The following is a 20671-nucleotide window of genomic DNA, read 5'->3' on the forward strand; positions in this document are numbered from 1 at the left end:
TTTTTTTTTCTAGTGACCATTGTTCATATAATCGTTCGTAATTTCTCTATATTTTATCCAATTCCCACATTAACACAACCGTTGGAAGCTGAATGTCTGCTCTTTTAACCTACATTAGCAAAATTTAGACTTAATGCCCTGATAAGGTTGAAGTATTTGTGTCAAATAAAGAAAAAAATTCAAATGTTTATTTTATATCTTCGGATCTGATTTGTTTAATTCGATTTATGCGCTTTGGTGCAGATTACAAAGTCCTGAACCACTGCCAAGATTTTTTTTGTGCCCATTGGTGCAGTTTATAGAGCCCTAAACCACTCCCAAGTTTTGTTGACTGGTTGAGTCGTGTTGAACGTATTTCTATTTTTTATCATATATTTTTATTATATAATGTCATTTACCACTATAAACTAAATAATTATAACAAGCAATTGATTCAATCATTTATCCAATGTGCAAATAACTAAATATATTAATTTATATCAAACTTTCGATGGCATTCAATTAATTTATCTATATCCTTAAATCTAGCGATTGCGAAGTATTCATTGTAATTGAATTAAATATAGTATATCCTAAGGAGATTTAATATCTAAATGTTTAAGATAATTATTAGATTCGACAAAAAAATTAAATTCCAAGAAATTTAGCTTATAACTAACGTTTAAGAAAATAAGAAGGATGAGAGAACCACTGTGTGGATTATTTAAGTAGAAGACACACTTCGGATCAGTCTCAAAGTTCCAGTTATTTTTAAGTGTTCTTCGTTTAAAAATATCCTGTGCTACCGGAACAATTTGAGGGACCTACTGCTAGCGTTCCATTACTAAAGAGAAAGTTCATATACTTGTAGGAGGTTGTCTCTAAAGCAATGTCTACAGGCCCTAATGTAGTGGACTCTACCGGGGTTCCGCGAAATAACTAAGGGATGAGCCTTAAGTGAACTCAACACATTTTTTGAAACTTAGCACTTCAGATTTGCTTCAATTTTGAACAGGTTTTGTGTAGGCAACCTAGCCTCTCTTAACTTTACTCTATTTGTATCAAATAAAAGGGTCCCCATATTTCCAACCACTACAAAAAAGTGTTCTCCCGCCAAAAAATATTGGGAACCGCTGCCCTACTTTGTCATCAGTTCCACCCGAAGCGATGAAACTGACAATCATAGATAGTAGGCGACAAAATATATCGAAAGTCTCTTTTAGCCTCAACCCTTTTTATGTTGAATGTAGTAAAATAAAAGTAAAAAATGTATTCATTTTTTTTTTTTTCGGCCAAGGCTCCCATTGGAGTCCTATACTGCCTAACGATGGTTGGGGGTCAAAGTTCTTCATTTTGTGGGACCGCCACTCAATGAAAAAAGTCAACGCCCCAGAGGCCGGATTCGAACCGGCACCACCAATAGACATCAAATTGGTAAGACTGTGTCTTAACCACTGAGCTATGGGTGGCCCCCAAGTATTCATGTATTCATTTTATTAAGAAAGATGAAGTATTAATAGTTGACCGAAGATTCGTATGAGGAGAAGGTTGTCCGGGGTGTAGCCAATAAAGAAACACAATTAAGTTTTACTTCATCTTCTTCTCATATTAATAAATATGTAGTGTACTGCTTCCAAAAGGAACATAAATCGAAAAGAATTACGAATATTACGAAAAGAAGTACGAATAAACAATTATTAAAATAAGTGATAATAGTACAACAGCCGGGAAAAAAGACAGTTATTTCACCCCAATTTTTGATTACTTTAATGAAAACTATTATAATTTCTAGTCAAAATTGATGAGTCTGCTAAATAAAGGTAGGGAGAATAAAAAATGGTGGCTGTTTCAAAACCTTAATTTTTCATTCGGAGCTCTATATCTTAAAAACCATCAACAACGCTCGAAAATCTAAGAGAACATCATTTAAAGAAGAGTAAATTTGTTAATATTTCAGCAAATTTACTCTTCTTTAATTAACAATTGCAGAGAATTGCTTCCGTTTTTATTTTAATGCGTTCTCTGAATATTACCGTAGTTGCCGCAATCTTTTCTTATAGTACAAGAGCCCAAAAGGAGAAAAAAGGCAGTTATTTCACCCAATTTTTTATTACTTAATTGAAAACTAGGTATAATTACTAATCCAAATTGATTGGTCTGCCAGGTATAGCTAGGGGGGATAAAAAATGTAAAAGTATAACGAACCGAACCATATAAAATAAAATATCAGAATAAAAATTATAAACATTAAATAATAAAGAAAGTAACAATAACAGAGAAAAAGATTTTAAAAAAAGTAACAATAACAGAGAAAAAGGTAAAAAACAAAACAAAAAAAATATAATAAATTAATAATTAGCCTTATATAGGGACTTTTTCCTCACTCATACGGAAAAATTTGTTCCCTAAAATTACTTCACTGTCCGAAAATGCTCTCAGACATTATAAATTTACTCAGAATTCTATTATCTTACTCAGTCATTTTTATTTTATTTATTTAATTATTATTAAATATTGATTTAATATATTTTTAAAATATAATACTAATAATAATAATGACATATTCTTTAAAAAAATTGTTTATAAAATACTAAATGGCAGATTTCTCTGAACGTTAAAAATAATTAATTTTTCATTCAGAGCTCTTTATCTTTAAAACTACCAACAACAATAGAAAATCTAAGAAAACATCATTTAAAGTAGACTAAATTTGCTAAAATGTAAATTGTAATTGTAATCCAATAGTTCTTCTGATATAGTTTCTTAAAAAGCAACATTTCTTAAAAATGTATTAAAAGATTAGTAGTTAGTTAATTTATTTTGAAAAATCTATATCTCAGGAACTATGCGGGACGTACAGATGTCTGTCAGCACTCTAACTAAAGCTAGTTAAAACTTACTATAAAATAGTTTATAACGTTTATCAGTGTATATGTAGTGTATGATATTTGACAAAATAAATTCACAAACTGTTAATTTATAGTTGTTCGTATAAAATGTTTGATTTTTGAAAAAATGTATCTCTAAACCCATAAGACGCACATATGTCTACCAACACTCAAAATAAAGGAAATTTAAATTACTATAAAGTAGTTTATGACACTTCGTAGAGGTAGTAGTCTTTATGATATTCGCATATGAATATAAATTTGGCAAATAAAAATTGTTCCAAACAAGTATAAATAAATTTATTTTAGCAAATATCATGAACACTACTACCCCTACGACGATAAACGTCATAAACTATTTTATAACCCATTAAACTAGCTTTAATTTAGGTGCTAACAGACATCTGTACGTCAAATGATTTTTGAGGTATAGATTTTTCAAAATAAATTCACTAACTACCTTTCAGTACGTTGTATACAACACTTTTATGAAATGTTACTTTTTAAAAAGCTCTATGTCGAGAACTATTGAACGTAAATAGTTCTATTAGGGCTTACATTTTAAAAAATATAGTCTACATTAAATGACGTTTTCTTAGATTTTCTATTGTCATTGGTAGTTTTAAAGGTAAAGAGCTCCGAATGAAAAAATAATTATTTTTAACGTTTTGAGATAGCCGCCATTTTTTATTCCCCTTACCTATACTTGGCAGACTCATCCATTTTTACTAGTAATTAATTATACATAGTTTTCATTAAAGTAATCAAAAAATAGGGTGAGATAACTGACTTTTCTTCCCTCTTGGGCTCTTGTACTATAAGAAAAGATAGTGGTAACTACGGTAATATTCAGCGATGAACGCATCAAAATAAAAACGGAAGCAATTATCAGTATAATTGTTAGTACTTGTCCGATTTTTTTCTTATTCTTTTAGAAAATTTGATTATCTATGATAATGTCGTATATATACTTCATAAAATCATACCTAAAATCCATAAAAACAGCAGATCAGTGAAACCCACTAACACTAAATGAAACTACTGGGCTAAATTTAATTTCAATTAATTTAATGAAAAAGATTTTACTCATACCAGTTGGAAGCTATGTCACATGAAGGGTTGATGATTAAATTTCTAATTTTGAAGAAAGTTAATTACATTACTTAAAATAATGTAATTAAACAACTAAATTCCTTAAATATTTCAACCAATCGTTGAATTGCGGTTCAACAGATATATATTTAATTCAACAATTACTGTTTCCGTTATTTGATAGTGTATCCATGAACTACTAGGTCATTGACTTAGGTTGTATAAGGAATGAACGACAATTACTATTTATTGTTTGGAGGAGGAATGTAATAAATTACATGTTTTTTTTTTCCCAAGTTAATTAAATTGAGTAATTTTTCTCAACAAAAGAAGTCTTTTGGGGGAAAAAATTGACTTAGGTGGCTCTTGTAAACGATTAATTCGATTAATAATTTGAAAAATTTATCTTTTTTCGAACTTTACTATTTAAATAAGTATATATATTTTGATTTGAATTATTGTATCTTCATATTTACGGTGAGTCTTAGATATTATTTGACAAAAATTACGCAATTACATTAGTAATAGGATTGGGACTGTTGATAAAATGGAAGTTTGTTATCAGGTAAGGTTAGTTCTGTTTCGGCGTTTTACACATTAAAATAACAACTTCATAATCGACAAAATATTTTTGAAAATTTTATTTCATCTAAATATTTATGAAAAAATATTTTATAATATAGTGGGGAAGTAAAGTATTTTGATCTGTATTGTTGGAAAATGTTTTTTTTTCCCTCCTTTTATCAATAAATTGTGGTAGCGCCCGAGAGCCTTACCCAAGAATTCCGTAAACATCCGTAAGGCGGATTCCAAACATTTTATTTTCACTAACAAACAAGTTTTGTTAAATAGTATTCGATTCGGAAGTAAACAGATAAGAAAGAGAAAACTGCTTGACCGTCGATAATGACATTATTATTAGCGACTAGGAAGATGGACTTATTATATTTTAAATAAACATATTATATCATTATCTTTTATTAAATTTTAATGTAGAGATTTAAATAACAGTGATGGTACTACCAACTCTCTTGTTAGATGAGATGAATTTCGATAGGCTTTATCTCCAGCATAGTTACCTTTTCCTTTTTGTTTACTTTCACTTTACCTGCTGTCTAAGATTCATTTTTATTTTGGATTTTCCACATCCTAACCGTTCTTTCTAGCTGCTAGTATAAAAATAGATTACCTATTGGAAAGAACAAAATGGAAAAACAAATATACCTTTCTCCATTTCACTCTTGTTCAGTTCTGGCACAAACCTTATTTGAGTTAGTGGATTCACAGTTATGTAGAACACAGAGTTATAGACAACTGTAAGCAATGTTTATATTTATTAATCTTAATTTGTATACTACACATTTTGGAGCTTAATAATTAGTTTAAAATAATCTTTTTTCTATAAAACTGTTTGTTTTGTTTTTTCACTCTGGGGCATGAATTGTTCACTAAAGCGTCATTACAATATTGTTATTTTATTGTAGATACTTAATACCACAAAAAGTACCATATATATATATATGGTACATATGCATATGCATGTGCACTTACATAGTCAAACTGGCCTATGTGACATATACCACGTACTTGCAATAGTACCACGCTGGCGGTGGTGTATTTGAGAAGATGAGTCAGTTTAAACTTTGGATAGAGAAGTGCTCCGATACAGGTTGGCATATTAATGAGCTCTAATTCTTTACTAGCGAGATTTTATTCATGCAGCATCTTTTCCTGTATTACCCCGTGCTTATCATCGTATCGGCATCGCATGTTTTGTTTTTCTCCTGTATCCTTTTTTGAATTATTCATCGCCTCCGGAGATGTGTTTTAGCGAGGTCACTCCAGTAAGTTGCACTGCCTAAAACTATCCCTACCCTGGTTGGTATTGTTTCACAGTTGTATCGTGTACGTGATGCCAATGTTTCATACGGTCAACATAGTAAGCGAGGTGGTTTTACGAAAAACTGAAGATATACTGCATATTGTTTATTTCTGACATATTACATCTACTAAATGAAGGATTTCTTGTTTTAAAAAAATGTGAGCTAGGTTATTAGTTGAACAGAGCAACCAACTTCTTCTTGATCTTAACTTTTTTTTTAAGAAGCTGCTGGCTTATTGTTTGAAAATCTCTTCTAATCAGCACCTCCGTAATCTTATCTGCTTCATCAGGAGAAAGTTTGAAGCTGATAGGTAAATTGATTAAAGGATATAGTACCCAATGATAACAAAAAAAAAAAAAACCCAAGACCCAACAAAAAAAATCTTTACTTTTAGGGATAGGGTTTTCTATATAATTTAAAATGCAAAGTTATAAAACACGCGTGATGACAAAAAAAAACCATATTGTACATCCCATTTCATGATCTTATGTAATTAAAAAATCAACAACAAAGGAAGAGGTTGTTGTAATTAAAGAAAAATGTGTAGTAATTGTAGTGGAATGGACATAAAATATCCTGCTCTGCATTCTACAGATTAAACCTAGAATAATAAAAAATAGACTACAAAATTTACATTTTCTTTTTCTCAAGTATAATTTAACTCTTTAATGTACATTAATTTCTTTTTTAAATTGGATATTATAAATAAAATAAGGCTTAAACAAATATTTATTAAAGCATCATTTTTATAAATTATGCTAAAAGCATAAATTTATCCAATTTAATCTAAAATATACGGTTATTCTTTACAATTAATGTCACTCTGTTATAAACAATTATGATTTTATATTTTACTGCTATAATATAAACTAAAATATACTAATTACCCTACAAGTAGGAGTATATTTACAATTTCTTTTTTTTTTTTTTAGTAATTATTATCACTGACAATATTTAGTAAAGTAATATCTATTTTCAATAAAATATTTACATATTCGCCATTTCTCCAGGAAAAACGAAAAAAATGTTTTTTTTTTTCAATAAATCATTAATTACTTAATCATAATACATTATTTCAAATGCCACACCTCCAAACACAATATAAATACAAGCTATTTTTTAATGATATCTATCTTTGCACGTTTCAAAATTACAATTTTTTTATTTTACAGGATGACAGTACCTCCCCTTAATATATATTTCATACATCGGTAAGTGAAGGTAAAATCTGACTGTGTTCACAACAACCGTTTAAAAATGAAAACATTTATTTCCTCCTTTAGTTAAATTTCAAAATTTTTCTTTGTTTATATCCAACTATTGTTTATCACTACCAGCAATGAAAGATAGTCAATTTTTTAAAATAACAATGTTTAACAAAAGATTGTTTCCTCCTCTGTCTCACCCGGTCAGATAAAAAACAATTTTCTTTTTTTTTTTGTCAATTTTATCCATTGTTTGTTACTGCTAACAATGAGAAATGATTAATTATTTTAAATATAAAAATTAAAGGTATTTTCGGAGATGTTCTGAATATTTGATATTTGAGCCCTCCCGAACTGTTTCAATGACGATAAGATCATTTTCATATTAAAGTACAGTTACTTTTACATTAATACTACACACACTGATATAACATTTTATTCAAAATCGTTTTGGAACGAATCTTAAAAAAAGTATAAAATCGATTATATTAAGTGGCACTTCCGGCAAGTCGATTTTAACGAAAAGATTTCTGTCAGATCCCAGACATATCCTCCCCTCCCCTTAAATATGTAATTTCAGTTTGGTAATTTTCGTTTTTGAGCTAGGCTATTCACAGACACATGAACATTTGGGGGACTTCGTTATTTGGGCTGAGGGGACCTCAAAACTTGAATCGAAATATTTTCGCGATCCCAACACCTTTTCCTCAATATATATTTCATATAATGGTAAGTTAAATTAAACAAGGGGATAATTTTATCTTTTTATAAAGTATAACGTCTCTAACCACGTGTCCTGAAAAAAATAGCTTCAGGACAATGAAAATAATCTTATATAATATTTTTAAAAATTTCTCCAATCGTAATTTCTTAGAGAATAGTTGGTTATTGCAAATATCTTGTAACAACTGCAGCATATTAAGAGATTTGTAATGAAAGATGAATGTCTCTAATAAACAAAAATTAAATATATCTCTCCCAGCATGGAGCTTAGTAGAGATTATGAGATACCAATAAGAAATAAGTCCGGAACAAAAGTTCGGACAGCTGATAAAACATAAGAGCCAAACAACATAGTGCCCATGGCTTGTCTCGCTGTTATGTTCTATTTTTAATCTCCTTTAGATCTAAAATAATCATCTTTTTTTCTCCGTACCTCATTCGTGTGCTAGTTCGACAAGGTGCTCCGTTTGGATTGTCACATTCAATTGATACCTACTTATACCACCTAATAAGTAAGTTACTTAAGTTTACTGTTAGTTGTAGTGCTTAATTTCTTTTAATTTCCATGGTGATGAAAATAATGACTAAATGAAAAGCTCAGCACATGTTCCATTAAAGATAGATTATTACTTTTTCCTTATTGTCATGCCTTTTATTGTATTTAACTTCTACACAATCATCTTATTAAGTTAAGGCAGGTGTAAAGAAGATAAATAATTGTGTGATCTGTAACTGCATTACCATATTAGAAGTATGCTTATACATTTTTGAATTAAGTATTTTCTGCTACGTTTTATATTAAACAATTTTTGTTCTAAATACTTAAATATATAATCTGTTGGAAATCATTATTTATCTTAGTTTTTAAATTAGTTTAATTTTTGTATTCCTGTTTTTCCGATGTTCGCTTTCATCTGTGACCAACATCATTCTGAAAAAGGTCTATTAAAAGAGTAATTGTGAGCTAGAATAATATTTCTTTAATTCTTTGTGGGTTTGAATTCCCCGTTAGCGGCTTTTAGTATTAAAACACACAGATCCACGTGTAAATACTGAAGGCTTTGGATTTTGGTCGTGGGAGAAGGTTCTGTTTCATCCAGTATGTTGTTTATTTGAAATATATCAGGGGATTTGGAATTTAAGTGATTTAATGAAAATACAGATTAGTATTATTCATAAGAAAGTCTTTTCCCTATCTTATCTATAAAACCAAAGCGCAGTTTGTTTTTCTATCTGTGGTACGTTTTGAATATTTATTGCTGTCTTCATATTTTATACTGTTAAGCCCCTCATATCTTACCAATTATTTGATTTTGGGTTTTTCAAGGAGTCATTTATGTGCTGATAAACAAAATGAACAAGACAGCTTTAATGGAAAGTCAAACTAAGGAAAAAGTACTTATAATTTGTTTGTTGCTTATTGTTGTTTTTTCAACTAGAGTCATATTTTTTTATATTAATTTTCTTGCGTTTTAAGGCTGCTGAAAAAGCTATGAAACGTATTAGAGAAGAAAAGACCCGGAGGAAAGATGATAAGAGTGTCGATCATGTATTGAAAGCTCTTGATAGCTTAGGCACTACAGAAGAAAAGCTTGGAGCTATGTGCCAAAAATATGCTGAAATGTTTAATGATCATAGACTATTGCAGGTAAAATTCCTCAGAAATCATTTAAGCTTTCTCCATTTTAAAAAATAACTTACTGAAGAACTATTGTTCCTGGTTTTAGTTTGTTTCTTGTTTACTCCTGGCTTAAACATATTACATTTGTTCCTTAATGAGCTTTCATTTTCAACTCAATGTCTGCCTTTTTTTACTAATTGTCAGTTACTTATTAATTACTAATTTTTCAGAAATAAATATCCATTTATATATTTTTAAGCTGTATCAAGTGGTTATCTTTCTCAAATAAACAAGATATTCCAAATATTTATGTAATTGTTAACTTTGTTCCTCTATACCAGTTAAATGGATCAAAGAGGGAGAGAAAGAAGCTCCATTTACATGATTGAATCAATAAGGAATGTTATGATAAACTGTCATTTTGTTGTTTTATATACCTTTAGTGATGTTTCTGATGTTCAAACTTCAGTAATATGTTTTCAATATTGTTATCTTTGTTATAGCTTAGTATGGGTCTGCTACTTAAAGTTCCTTTTCAATATGTATTTAACATTTTAATGATCAGTTTTTATTGATTTGCTTTATGTATTCCCTAATTTTGGCGCTTAGCATGAATAATCCTGTATTCTATATTTATTTTTTTGGAACAAAATTTTCACTAAAACTTTTCCCTCATCCTAGTGATGCTAGTGATCCCCTTACCTAGCAGTCTATCCCCATAACATATCTGTTCTGAACCATTCTCTGAAGTTTTTAATTTGAGCAGCTGTATTCCTTTCTTAGCTCCTGAATTTAAGGGTCTCCATTATTATATTTTTAAAATTCAACTACAATTATTTAACCATTATTGCTAAGTGACAATCATTGAAATTAACATTTAATATTTTGTAAATACATTCAAAACTCAGTAATTCCAAGTTGAAGAGAGATCATTTTTACATTGAGTTATCATATTTCTGAGATTACATTTTTAGGATTTTCAAGTTTACTGAAAATCAATGTCGAGTTTTCTTTGAGATAGATACAAGGACGAAAAATATATAATAGATTTTGTTCTAACTCTGATAAAGTTCAAAAGCGTTAGAATGTCTTTAGCTCATAAGTTGAACAATGTATAATATATAGTACCTTTCTATAGAAATGAATATAGGGGTTATCTGACCAAGAAACTTCAAGTTATTGAGTTCCTCTGAATTCGGCTGATAGAGTGTAAGGGTTTGTCCTACAGCAGCAATTTTCTGGATTTTCTTTTTTCGAGCAATTTTCATTTTGAGTCATAGATTTTATATTTTTTGTATTAATAGATTGGAAAAAAGGGTTGACTTTGAAATATTGAGTTTTTCGACTTAGAGGCTTATGACTGTATAAATTTGTTTTTCTTTGGAGGCCATAGTTTTATTGTAATATTTCTCATTATTGGACAATGAATGTTTTTGATAATTAGTTCATTAGTATAATTTATATTTATTTTTATTTTCAGAATGCTGTCAAACAAGCTGAGAAAAAAAATACTGTACTTCAAAAAGAAAAAGAGCAGTTACAAGCTGAACATAGTAAAGCAATACTTACCCGAAGTAGACTGGAAAATTTGTGTCGAGAATTGCAACGTCAAAATAAGGCTGTAAAGGTTTGAAAATAAGAAATTTTTAATAATCTGTAATGTACAAAGCCTCAGTCTATTTAATTATTCATCTCTAGAAATATTATTCTGAATATGATTATCTTATTTCAACTTTTATTAAATTTTATTACTTTCATTTATCTAAATATGAAATATATTGTAAGGGAGAAGTATTGTGATAGTGATAAACTTCAATTCCAAGATTGCAGTAGAAATACATGTTTAACCTCCTCTGAGTCCAAGTCATCAAGTGTCATTTCATATGTTTTGTCTTCAAACACTTTCTGCCTCCTCAAATTCGACTTTCTCTTACCTATGTATGAAATATATAGTATAGGGAAGTATTGAAAAATTTCAAATTTGAATTTTTGAGGGAAATACACATTTTGAAGTCCAGGCCCCCCAAGTCTCGCAAAATTGTCCATGTATGTGAACAGCCAAGCTGAAAAATGAAAATTTGTATGCAACTGAAATTACATATTTAAGAACATGCCTGAGATGTTGCAGCAACTTTTTATATAAAATTAACTGACTGGAAGTTCTACTTTTTAAAAATATTGTTTATGGATTTTGATTGAACTCTGTATATCAATGTTAGATTTTATTTTCACTTGCTTATATGAAATATATAGTAAGAGGATTGTCATTCTGAATAATAAAGAAATAGCGTTTGGAAATTACAAGGATTAATTTCATCACTTGGTTGTTAGTGATACATTCACCAGATCTTTTTTTTATTTTGTTATTAATCATAATTTTATTTTAGGAAGAATGTATGCTCAAAATGAGAGAAGAAGGAGAAAAGAAACGAGAGGTAGCTGCTAAGTTTCACTCCATGCTCTCAGAAATTGGTTCATTATTGGCACAAAATAGTGATAAAAATGCTAAACTTAGAGATGACAATCTTGACATGTCCATGAGGTTAAAGTCAGTTTGTGATCAGTTTGAAAAGAAAGAGCAGGTAAAATTATAAGAAAATTTGTAGCACCTAATATATTTGTTGAATTGATATTTCTTTCATTCTCAGCATCAGCTATTTATATGAATGGAAAATTCTTGGAGATAGTAAGTAATGGATAGCCGAAGCTTGGTAACATTACAGTAGAGAGAGCATTGGTTTTAGGCTGGTTGTCTTCCAGGTGCTACTTCACTTTAGAATGTGCTGGTCGGGTTATTATGAGTGGGCTCTATGTTAGAAATTTAGTTGAAAGGAAAGGAATCTATTGAGCTATAGGTAGGCTAGGGAGTGGACAAGCGAAAACATTTCTGGAATCTATTGAATAATTTACATGATTATAAATGGCTGGCCAAAATACATGGTTAGATTAGGTTAATAAATTTTGAATTGGGGCCATTGAAGATTGCAAATATTGATGAGTTGACGTAGTGCAGTTGGAGGAAGTAAGAAAAATTGGAGTAAACTCATTCAGGCGGATGGTAAGGCATGTTTCACTCTGCATTCTTCTCTATCCTCTGATTCTTCCTTCTTTAGCCAGGGAACCACTTCTTAAAGTCTGTTTACTGATTATTCTGTAGGCCACAAATTATTAAAGCCAAGCTTAGGAAACTAATTGTTAATTTTGAGCTATTAGTTGGGAACCTGTCTTACGGTTATAGTGAATTTGAGAAAAGTTTGAATTTTTCATTAGAGCCAGTGTATAAAAGTTACTTTATATTCTACAAACAAGCAATGGTTATATCTCAAGTCAGTCTTTTTCTGATAAGAAATTTCAGGAATTTTGTAGTATGGCCTGAAACAAAAAATGGGAATTCACTGTAAATTTTATAAAAGTTGGGTTAACTTATCAATAGTTCTATATTAATATCTTGCTTTAATTCTTATACATAATAATTATATAATTTAATATTATGACGACTGTCAAGTGAGACAAAGATGTACAAGTGCACAATTTCAGACATATACTTTATGAATGTAAACTATATGACTGACAAAGAGTTCAGCTAGTAAAAGATGTAATACTGAAACAAGGAAATTGGCCTGAACCAGAACACATACTTTTTACTAAATTTAAGACAGACTTGTTAAAATTCATAAAACAAATCGACTTAGACCAGCTGACTAATTATAGAAGGGCAATCTATAATCTCTTGTTGTGTTTGATGATTATTTTTTTCTTTCTTCTTTTTTATTATTAATTAATTATGTGTTTTTTAAAAAATGTTATAAACAATGTAACCAATTATATATACTCACATCTTTTTTATTGTAAACATATAATGTATATAGTATGCCTTTCATGGCATGGAACATGTATAAAGGAAATAAACTATCTGTTTATGGGGTTGCCATATAGAGAAAAAATAAATAAAAAAATAATAATACACTCTGGGATAACTACTATTACATACATATTATTTTTATTCTAAAGTTTGTATCCCACTTGATTTAAAAACTAGGAATCTTATTTTTAAAAAAAAGACTCGGTAGTATGTTCTATCTAGAATTGTAGCAATATATTCTCCTGATAAGAAATAATATTAAATTATTATGTCTAGAAAAATAAAAAAAATAATAGTGTTACAAAACATTAATTTATTTTTAGATTCAATTATTCAAAAAAATTGTTTCCATTATTTTGAATATTACTGTTATTAGAATTAACTTTTATACTTCAATATAGGAAGAAATAGAAAACGCTTCTTTGAATAAAAAAAAAAATTATCTTCTAATAGTCAGGTTATACAAAAATGTTTATAACATTAAAAACTATTACTACACTGGTGCATATATTTTTGTTATAAATAATTATTTAAGGTCTTTAAAAATTCTAGGCAGAAGAAAACTATCAGAAAAAATAAAAATAATGATAACTTAAACAATTAATTAAAGGAATATTTATTTAACTGTATAAATCTAATAAATCTATAATCTTTTTATTTATTTAAATTAGGATTATTATAATATTAAATGGATGAAAAGTATAATTGATTACTATGACTGTCTAATCCAGTGGTTCCCAAGCGTGTTTCTTTGGAAGGTTGGAGTTTCCTGAGTCTCTTCTAGAGGTTCCTCAAAATAATTTAGAAATAGGTCATTCCACGTCAACTCGACATAGTTTTGAATCTTATCATCTCAGACTTTCTTTAATTTTTGCTCAGGTTTTATGTCGGTATCCAAGCCTTCTTAGCTTTTTTTGAAAACACAGCATTAGTATCAAATGTTAATGCAGGGGTTCTGCCACCACAAAATAGGTTGGGAACCACAGGTATAGCCATTAAAACGAATATGTTTTGAATTTGAATAACATATAACTTTTAAGTGATTTTGGTGTCAATTACCATTGTTTTTCATTTCACAAATTATTTTTCTTTTCACTTCTGTATTTGCAGATGGGGTTGGGAATAGTATGGGAATCTTACTAACAGACTCTTGTGGATACTCACTAAATGTAAAATAAAAATGTAGCTGAGGTCTGAAACTTAGGAAAGATCTTAAAAAAGTCGGAACTTTGTCAGTTATTTCAATTACCGAGATCGGTTAACACCATTTCTACCTATATATTATCTACATTTCATTTAGTAATGTATGGCTACAAGAAGAGACAAAATGATGTTTCCTATATCATCTTAAGCCCTTGCTACTGCAAAGAGGCCCTAATGAATTATTTTTTGGCAATCATGTCATATGTAACAATGGGAGGGAGGTATTTTGTATATCAATATCTATGAACTATGACAAACCCCAATTGACAATTAATAATATACCCAACTAAGCATTAATTTAATATTATTAATTTCACTATATCTTTTTTTTTTTTTTTTTTAACCGAAATTTATAAAATGTATATTTATCAAATTATTTTTTCTGTATATTCTGACCTCTTTTCTAGCATGTTGAGAATCTTGCAAAACAAATGCAACTCGAAATGCAGTTAGCTGATGCAAAACTTGCTAAAGCAAAGATGGAAATGGATATTGAAAAAGAAACATTACAAAAGGAGAAACAGCAACTTCTTATTGTAAGTTATAGCAATGAATGTATTATTATGGTTATATTTATGTATAACTTGAAAATTAACAAATTTGTATTAAGGCATCATCGATCGATAGTTAATCCAATTTTAGTGAAAATTTCAGGGATTATGGGGATTGATAATCAGTTTGATCCAAAATTGTTTTAACTGATTGCAGCCTCTACTTTAGCTTCCGCAAGTGTACACCTTTACTTAGCACCTCTATATTTTGAAAATGCCTGATCCTATATTTTTTATTATCAAATTTATTTTTTGAAGTATATAAATTTATTTACTAATGCATTCTTTTATTTTACACACTTCCAATATATACATATTAATCCAATTTTGGATGTTTTCACATATTTTACTTGTTGGTTTTGTTTTATTTCACATTGTCCTTATTCAGTTTACAAAAAACCCACAAGAAATTCATGTATCAGTTGATTGCTTACATATATTCAGTGGCATATGCAGGTGACGATAATAGTCGCCATGGTTAAGATACAGGTAATTAAACTTAATTTGGTTAAATAATATATTTTATAAATTATACAATGCTTATTTAAATTAAAATAAAAGAAAATATATATAAAAAAAAAGAAGAAAAAAAAAGTGGTTTCCCAGGGGAGCCCCCGCAGTAAAGGTGTTAACTCGTATCTTGAGGGAAGTTTGGGATGAGTATTGCCATGTTAGTGTTCTAGTATAAATTGAGTCCACCACTTTTATTTTGAATGAAAATATATTAAAATGTTAAACATTTAAACTTTGAATCTTTTTAAATCTCTGAATAAAATTAAATATGATGCATATTAAAAATATTAGCTGATTTCTATAATATTCTAGAAACCTTCATTTATATTACATTATTATTGCCTCTACTTGCTTATTTGGGACACCTCATTCCAGAACATTTTTTGAAATTGAGGTTTGGAAAAAAGGTTTTTAAAAGACTTTTAATTGCTGTTTAGTGCGGTCAACAAACTTTTCCTTAAATAATTTATGGAAATTGATTGTTGGACCGCTATCCATTAGATACTGTGCAGAAGTAGAACACAAAAAAATCAGTATCATAATTATTTGTGGTATTTATTTAATATTTTATACATACTTTGAAAAACTAAGCAGATTTTGTCTTACTTTTTCATCATTTTATTATTAATAGTTATTTTTATGTCTTTGTTGGAAATTTGAGTATAACTGAAAACTACAACCTACTCCGTAGATTTTTTGATCTACTTAATTGTCTATTTAAACAAATAAAACTGCCAAGTGCAAAGTTATATTCATTAGCATTTTTTGACCTCGGGTTCGTAGAAAAGCGGCCTATGCTGTTCTATACTAAATTATTGATTTTTCCCTTCTGAAGTGGTGATACTATTATTATCATAATAAAACATACATTATAAAGGTATTAATCCTCAGAATATGGTTTGCTGTAAATTAATAAATTACCTTCTGCTTGAAAGAAAGAGATTATGCCTTCTGAATCAGCTACCCTTCACACATATATCAATTATGAGGGGAACTAGTCCAGAAAATGAGCCTAGTAGTCAAGATTAATTTCTTAACAGTGTTAAGAAACAAATACTAACTGTAACTGTTTGAGGTGGATATCGAATCCTCTCGGTTCTGAATCAGGCATTCTGGGAACCTCGCCCCAATATACTTGGCTTCCTATTTATTACGTAACCTATAAGTTAACTCCAGTATTATATAGCTTATTTTTTCAATTTGTTTCAGATTGTAATATACTTTTTTATTGTAGGAATTAGCTGAATATAAAAGGAAAGTATGTGAAATGAAAGCTTCTGAGCTTGCCCTAAGGGAACAAATCACTATGTATTCCGAAAAGTATGAAGAATTCCACAAAGCATTATTACAATCAAATTCTGCTATTGGTGACTTCAAGGCCGAAATGGAAAGGGTAACTAACTGGACTTTGGTGGATATTTTATTGTATAGTTAAAACATATAGACTGATATAATTACAATATAATTGATTATACAAACTGACTAAACTCTCGATGCCTTGGATATAGTTAGAACATATAGACTGATATGATTACAATAGAATTGATTGTACAAGCTGACTAAACAATCGATGCCTTTGATATAGTTCGAACATATAGACTGATATAATTACAATATAATTTATTGTACAATCTGACTAAACAGTTGATACAGACCATTCATCCAGAACTGTTATTACTTGGCACAAATCTGTTTATTACTTATTTTAATTTATTCTATTTAGATGTTGATCTATTAATTTAAACACCTGACCTGTAAGATATTCTGTTTTATTTTAAGGAATTAAAACACAGATCTTTTAAGCCTTGAAATAAGTGTGTATTTTATGTTTAATTTTCAAAATATTAATCATAAATGTTATTCCATAGATGACAAAACATATACGTCGTTTGGAAAAAGAAACTGCAACATGGAAATCTAGGTATGATGCAGCCCAGAGGACATTAGCGGAAGTGACAGAAGGCAAAATTAGATCTGATGAAGCTCTGGGTTTATCAATTAGAAGACTGACTGCATTGCAAGGAATCTGTCGAGGTCTGCAGGACCAATGTCGGCAGCTAAGAGGTATAATTTTATTTTCCTCTTCTTTCCTTTAGCTAATGTTAAACAATTATCAAATTCTTTAAAAAACTGGAAAATCGCTGATTGACCGTGTGTATTATTAATAAATGGAATATGGTCCGGGTGCAATCAAAAAAATTTAAATAGTAATAACTATTACTATTAAGTAGTTAGAACTATAACTATTACTTTAAAAAACAGTTTAAACTGGCTAATTTTTAAATTTCAATAAGAAACCTAAGGCAGTTATATGGGAATAGCATGATGTATCAAACTTATCTTGGAAATTGTTTGATACATCACCCTATGAAGTTGATGTTCCTTTTTTTTTTTTTTTTATTTTTTTTTTTTTTTAAGGAGGTATCAGGGCCAGTATTCCTAAGTATTTTCAGAGATTGGTCTATAAATGAAAATATTAATTAATTCAGATTGTTTTCACTGATAAATAGTACTGGAAGGAAGGTACTTAAAAATTTAAACAGTCAAAAAATATGATAGTAGTCAGGTTATGTGTTATCCTACGAATCAGATATATATATATTTTTATAATTAGTATTATTACTGTGTTTTTTTTGTTTGGTTTATATTTAATGGTATTTTCTTGTTTTTATGATTATTTCTGTTGTATAGGTGAGAAAAAAGGAGAGCCTTTGAGCGAGGAGGAATATCAGAGATTAGAAGCGCAAATTAAAGAAGCCACTACCGACAGTCCTAAATCTCCTGTTCTGAGCATAGAATCTTCTAAAACAACTGATGATATAATAACTAATATTAAAAATGACAATGAACTGTTGAACAGTGCAGACTCTATAAGTACTTCTGAAGAAGTAGCAGTTGCATGTTCAGGTCTTGATGGTGAAGAAAATGAAATAGATAACAAAGTTACCGAATCTGAAAATGTTAGTCTTGAACAGGAATCCATTACCACCTTAGTGATTCAAGAAAATTCTGCTGCCTTGGCTAATACTAACTGTGATGAGAAAAAAGAAAATCGACTATCTGAAGGTAGTATAGAAGAAGATTCCTCCTCAAAATCTAATAATGAAGAAAAACCAATTAATGGCAATGATAACATTGAAAATGGCGATATACAAAACGACTTACCAAAGTTAATTTCTTGTGATAGTTCTGTACCAGAATGTACTACAGATGAGAATATAGTTGAAAATCCCTCTCAAAAAACCACTAACTCTTTAACTTCGTCTGTTAAAGCTTTAGACTTGGATAAAAGCGTTGAAAGTCATATTGTTGATAATAATGTTCCTAATTTGCCAAATATTACTGAAGATTATGCACCAAAGGAATCACTGTCAGAAAAATCTTTAAAAGACGTTGAAGAAACAGTATTAAAAATTGATACTTCTGATCGTGGCGATAGTATTAATATATTGAGAGAGGATATACCTCTCGATGACAAAGTGTCAAATCAACTAAATGGAGATGTTTTATCTCAGAATCTCAATAACTCCTCTGATGAAATTCAAGTTGAAAATTCTAGAATTATTCAAGAAGTAAATTCTGATAAAACTCTAAGCAGCCCAGAGGATGCATCACAATCCAAATCTAAGAAGAAGCGAAAGATGAAGAAATAATAACTTTTTTTCATACAATTTTTGTTCAAATGCCTGTGTAGTTATAATACTTTATTATTCTACCCTACTCCCCAATCCCCCGTCCACATTTTAATGATTAAAAAAAAAAGAAGTGATCTCTAAAAGAGTAGATAACCACAAGCTTAGCTATTAAACATTTTAATTTTCATTTTTTTATTATGAGGCCCAAGTATGTGTTTCATTTTTAGGTCTTTGTTGACTACTGTGTAGAATATCCTATTATAGTTTTTGTACTGTGGATGTGTATTAAGATCTTGGACCTTATCAATCTATAATTATAATTATGTACAAATTGTAATAAATTTTTTTTTCATTTGTGAGTTTTAATATTTTCTTGTTATTGTGGAAAGATTTTCAAATAAAAAATTTTGATTTATTAATCCAAAAACATGCAAGCCCTCTATTTACTGGTTCTTCTTAAAAATACTTTCGTACTACGTTCTTCTTCAAAAATACTTTTGTGCTAAGATAGAAATCTTAGCACAAAAGTATTTTTCAAATATTCAAACAATTACATCTTTTCAAAATCTTAATAATAGAATGTCTTCATGTGCCTTTATAAAGACAACTTCACTGACTTTTAGAAATATAAAGATATTATTTGAAATGACATTTCAGCCAAAAATCTTATGTTATTTTGAGTATATCTCCTTCCTGACCCCAAACATGAATCTGCATTGTTTTACAAAAATATTTCCATCTCAGGCCCCAAATAGTCTATAAAAAAAAAAAAAAGAAGGAAAAACTTCTTTGGATATATAAAGTTTGAAAGGATTAAAATTCTTGTACTTTAATACATACACAAGGTACATTATTATCGATATACCAATTCACTTATTATCTTGTCTCCTCTTTCAACACATTTTTAGCAAAATTATAATTCATTTGTTGTTCTTTTATTGTACAGTCAGACAAATTATAAGGAAAGCATTATGTTGAAAATGCATATTGATCAGAACGAACTTCAAAGTGACCAGGATCAATACGTTATATTGGGTTGTAAAATAAGTTCTTAGCATTTTTCAATATTTCAATTTAATCCTCTTTGTATTTTTATAAAATCATGTTTACTTGGTCAGTAATGTTTACATATTCTAAAAAAGGATTAGTTAAGGTGCTTTTATGCATAAGTTTTAACCAAGATTCCTTATATTTTAGTGGTATTTTGCTCGCTCAAATTGGATGAGAAAAAAATTCATTTCGTCATTTAACGATTTTTTATTTCTGAAAAGGATAATCCGCTACGCAGAACTGTGCCCAGTTGGAACAATTAAAGGTAGGGGTGAGCCAGCATTGACTAATCACAAAGGCATAGTTTTCCATCATGATAATACCCGTATTAACGTGTCTTTGCAGACCCAGCAGAAATTATTGGAGTTTGGATGGGATTCACCAGACCTTGTCCCAACAGATTTTCTCTTATTTTGGGCACTGCAAAACGCACATAGTGGAGTTCATTTCGCAAAAATTTAAGAAG

General features: G+C 29.2%; 1 protein-coding gene across 1 annotated transcript; it reads left to right on the plus strand.

Annotated features, from left to right (window-relative positions):
* The first annotated feature begins 8120 nt into the window (after positions 1 to 8120).
* Positions 8121 to 19521, plus strand: LOC106685399 (gamma-taxilin). The gene is made up of 9 exons (XM_014428035.2): positions 8121 to 8282; positions 9098 to 9165; positions 9248 to 9418; positions 10872 to 11018; positions 11779 to 11973; positions 14864 to 14992; positions 16755 to 16913; positions 17389 to 17584; positions 18212 to 19521. Exons 2-9 carry the CDS (start codon positions 9124 to 9126, stop codon positions 19171 to 19173), a joined length of 2001 nt encoding a protein of 666 aa, XP_014283521.1. The 5' UTR covers positions 8121 to 8282; positions 9098 to 9123; the 3' UTR covers positions 19174 to 19521.
* Positions 19522 to 20671: the final 1150 nt, after the last annotated feature.

This window comes from Halyomorpha halys, unplaced genomic scaffold (genome assembly GCF_000696795.3).
Source record: "Halyomorpha halys isolate HHAL.00 unplaced genomic scaffold, Hhal_1.1 Scaffold689.1, whole genome shotgun sequence".
In the NCBI taxonomy this organism is placed as follows: domain Eukaryota; kingdom Metazoa; phylum Arthropoda; class Insecta; order Hemiptera; family Pentatomidae; genus Halyomorpha; species Halyomorpha halys.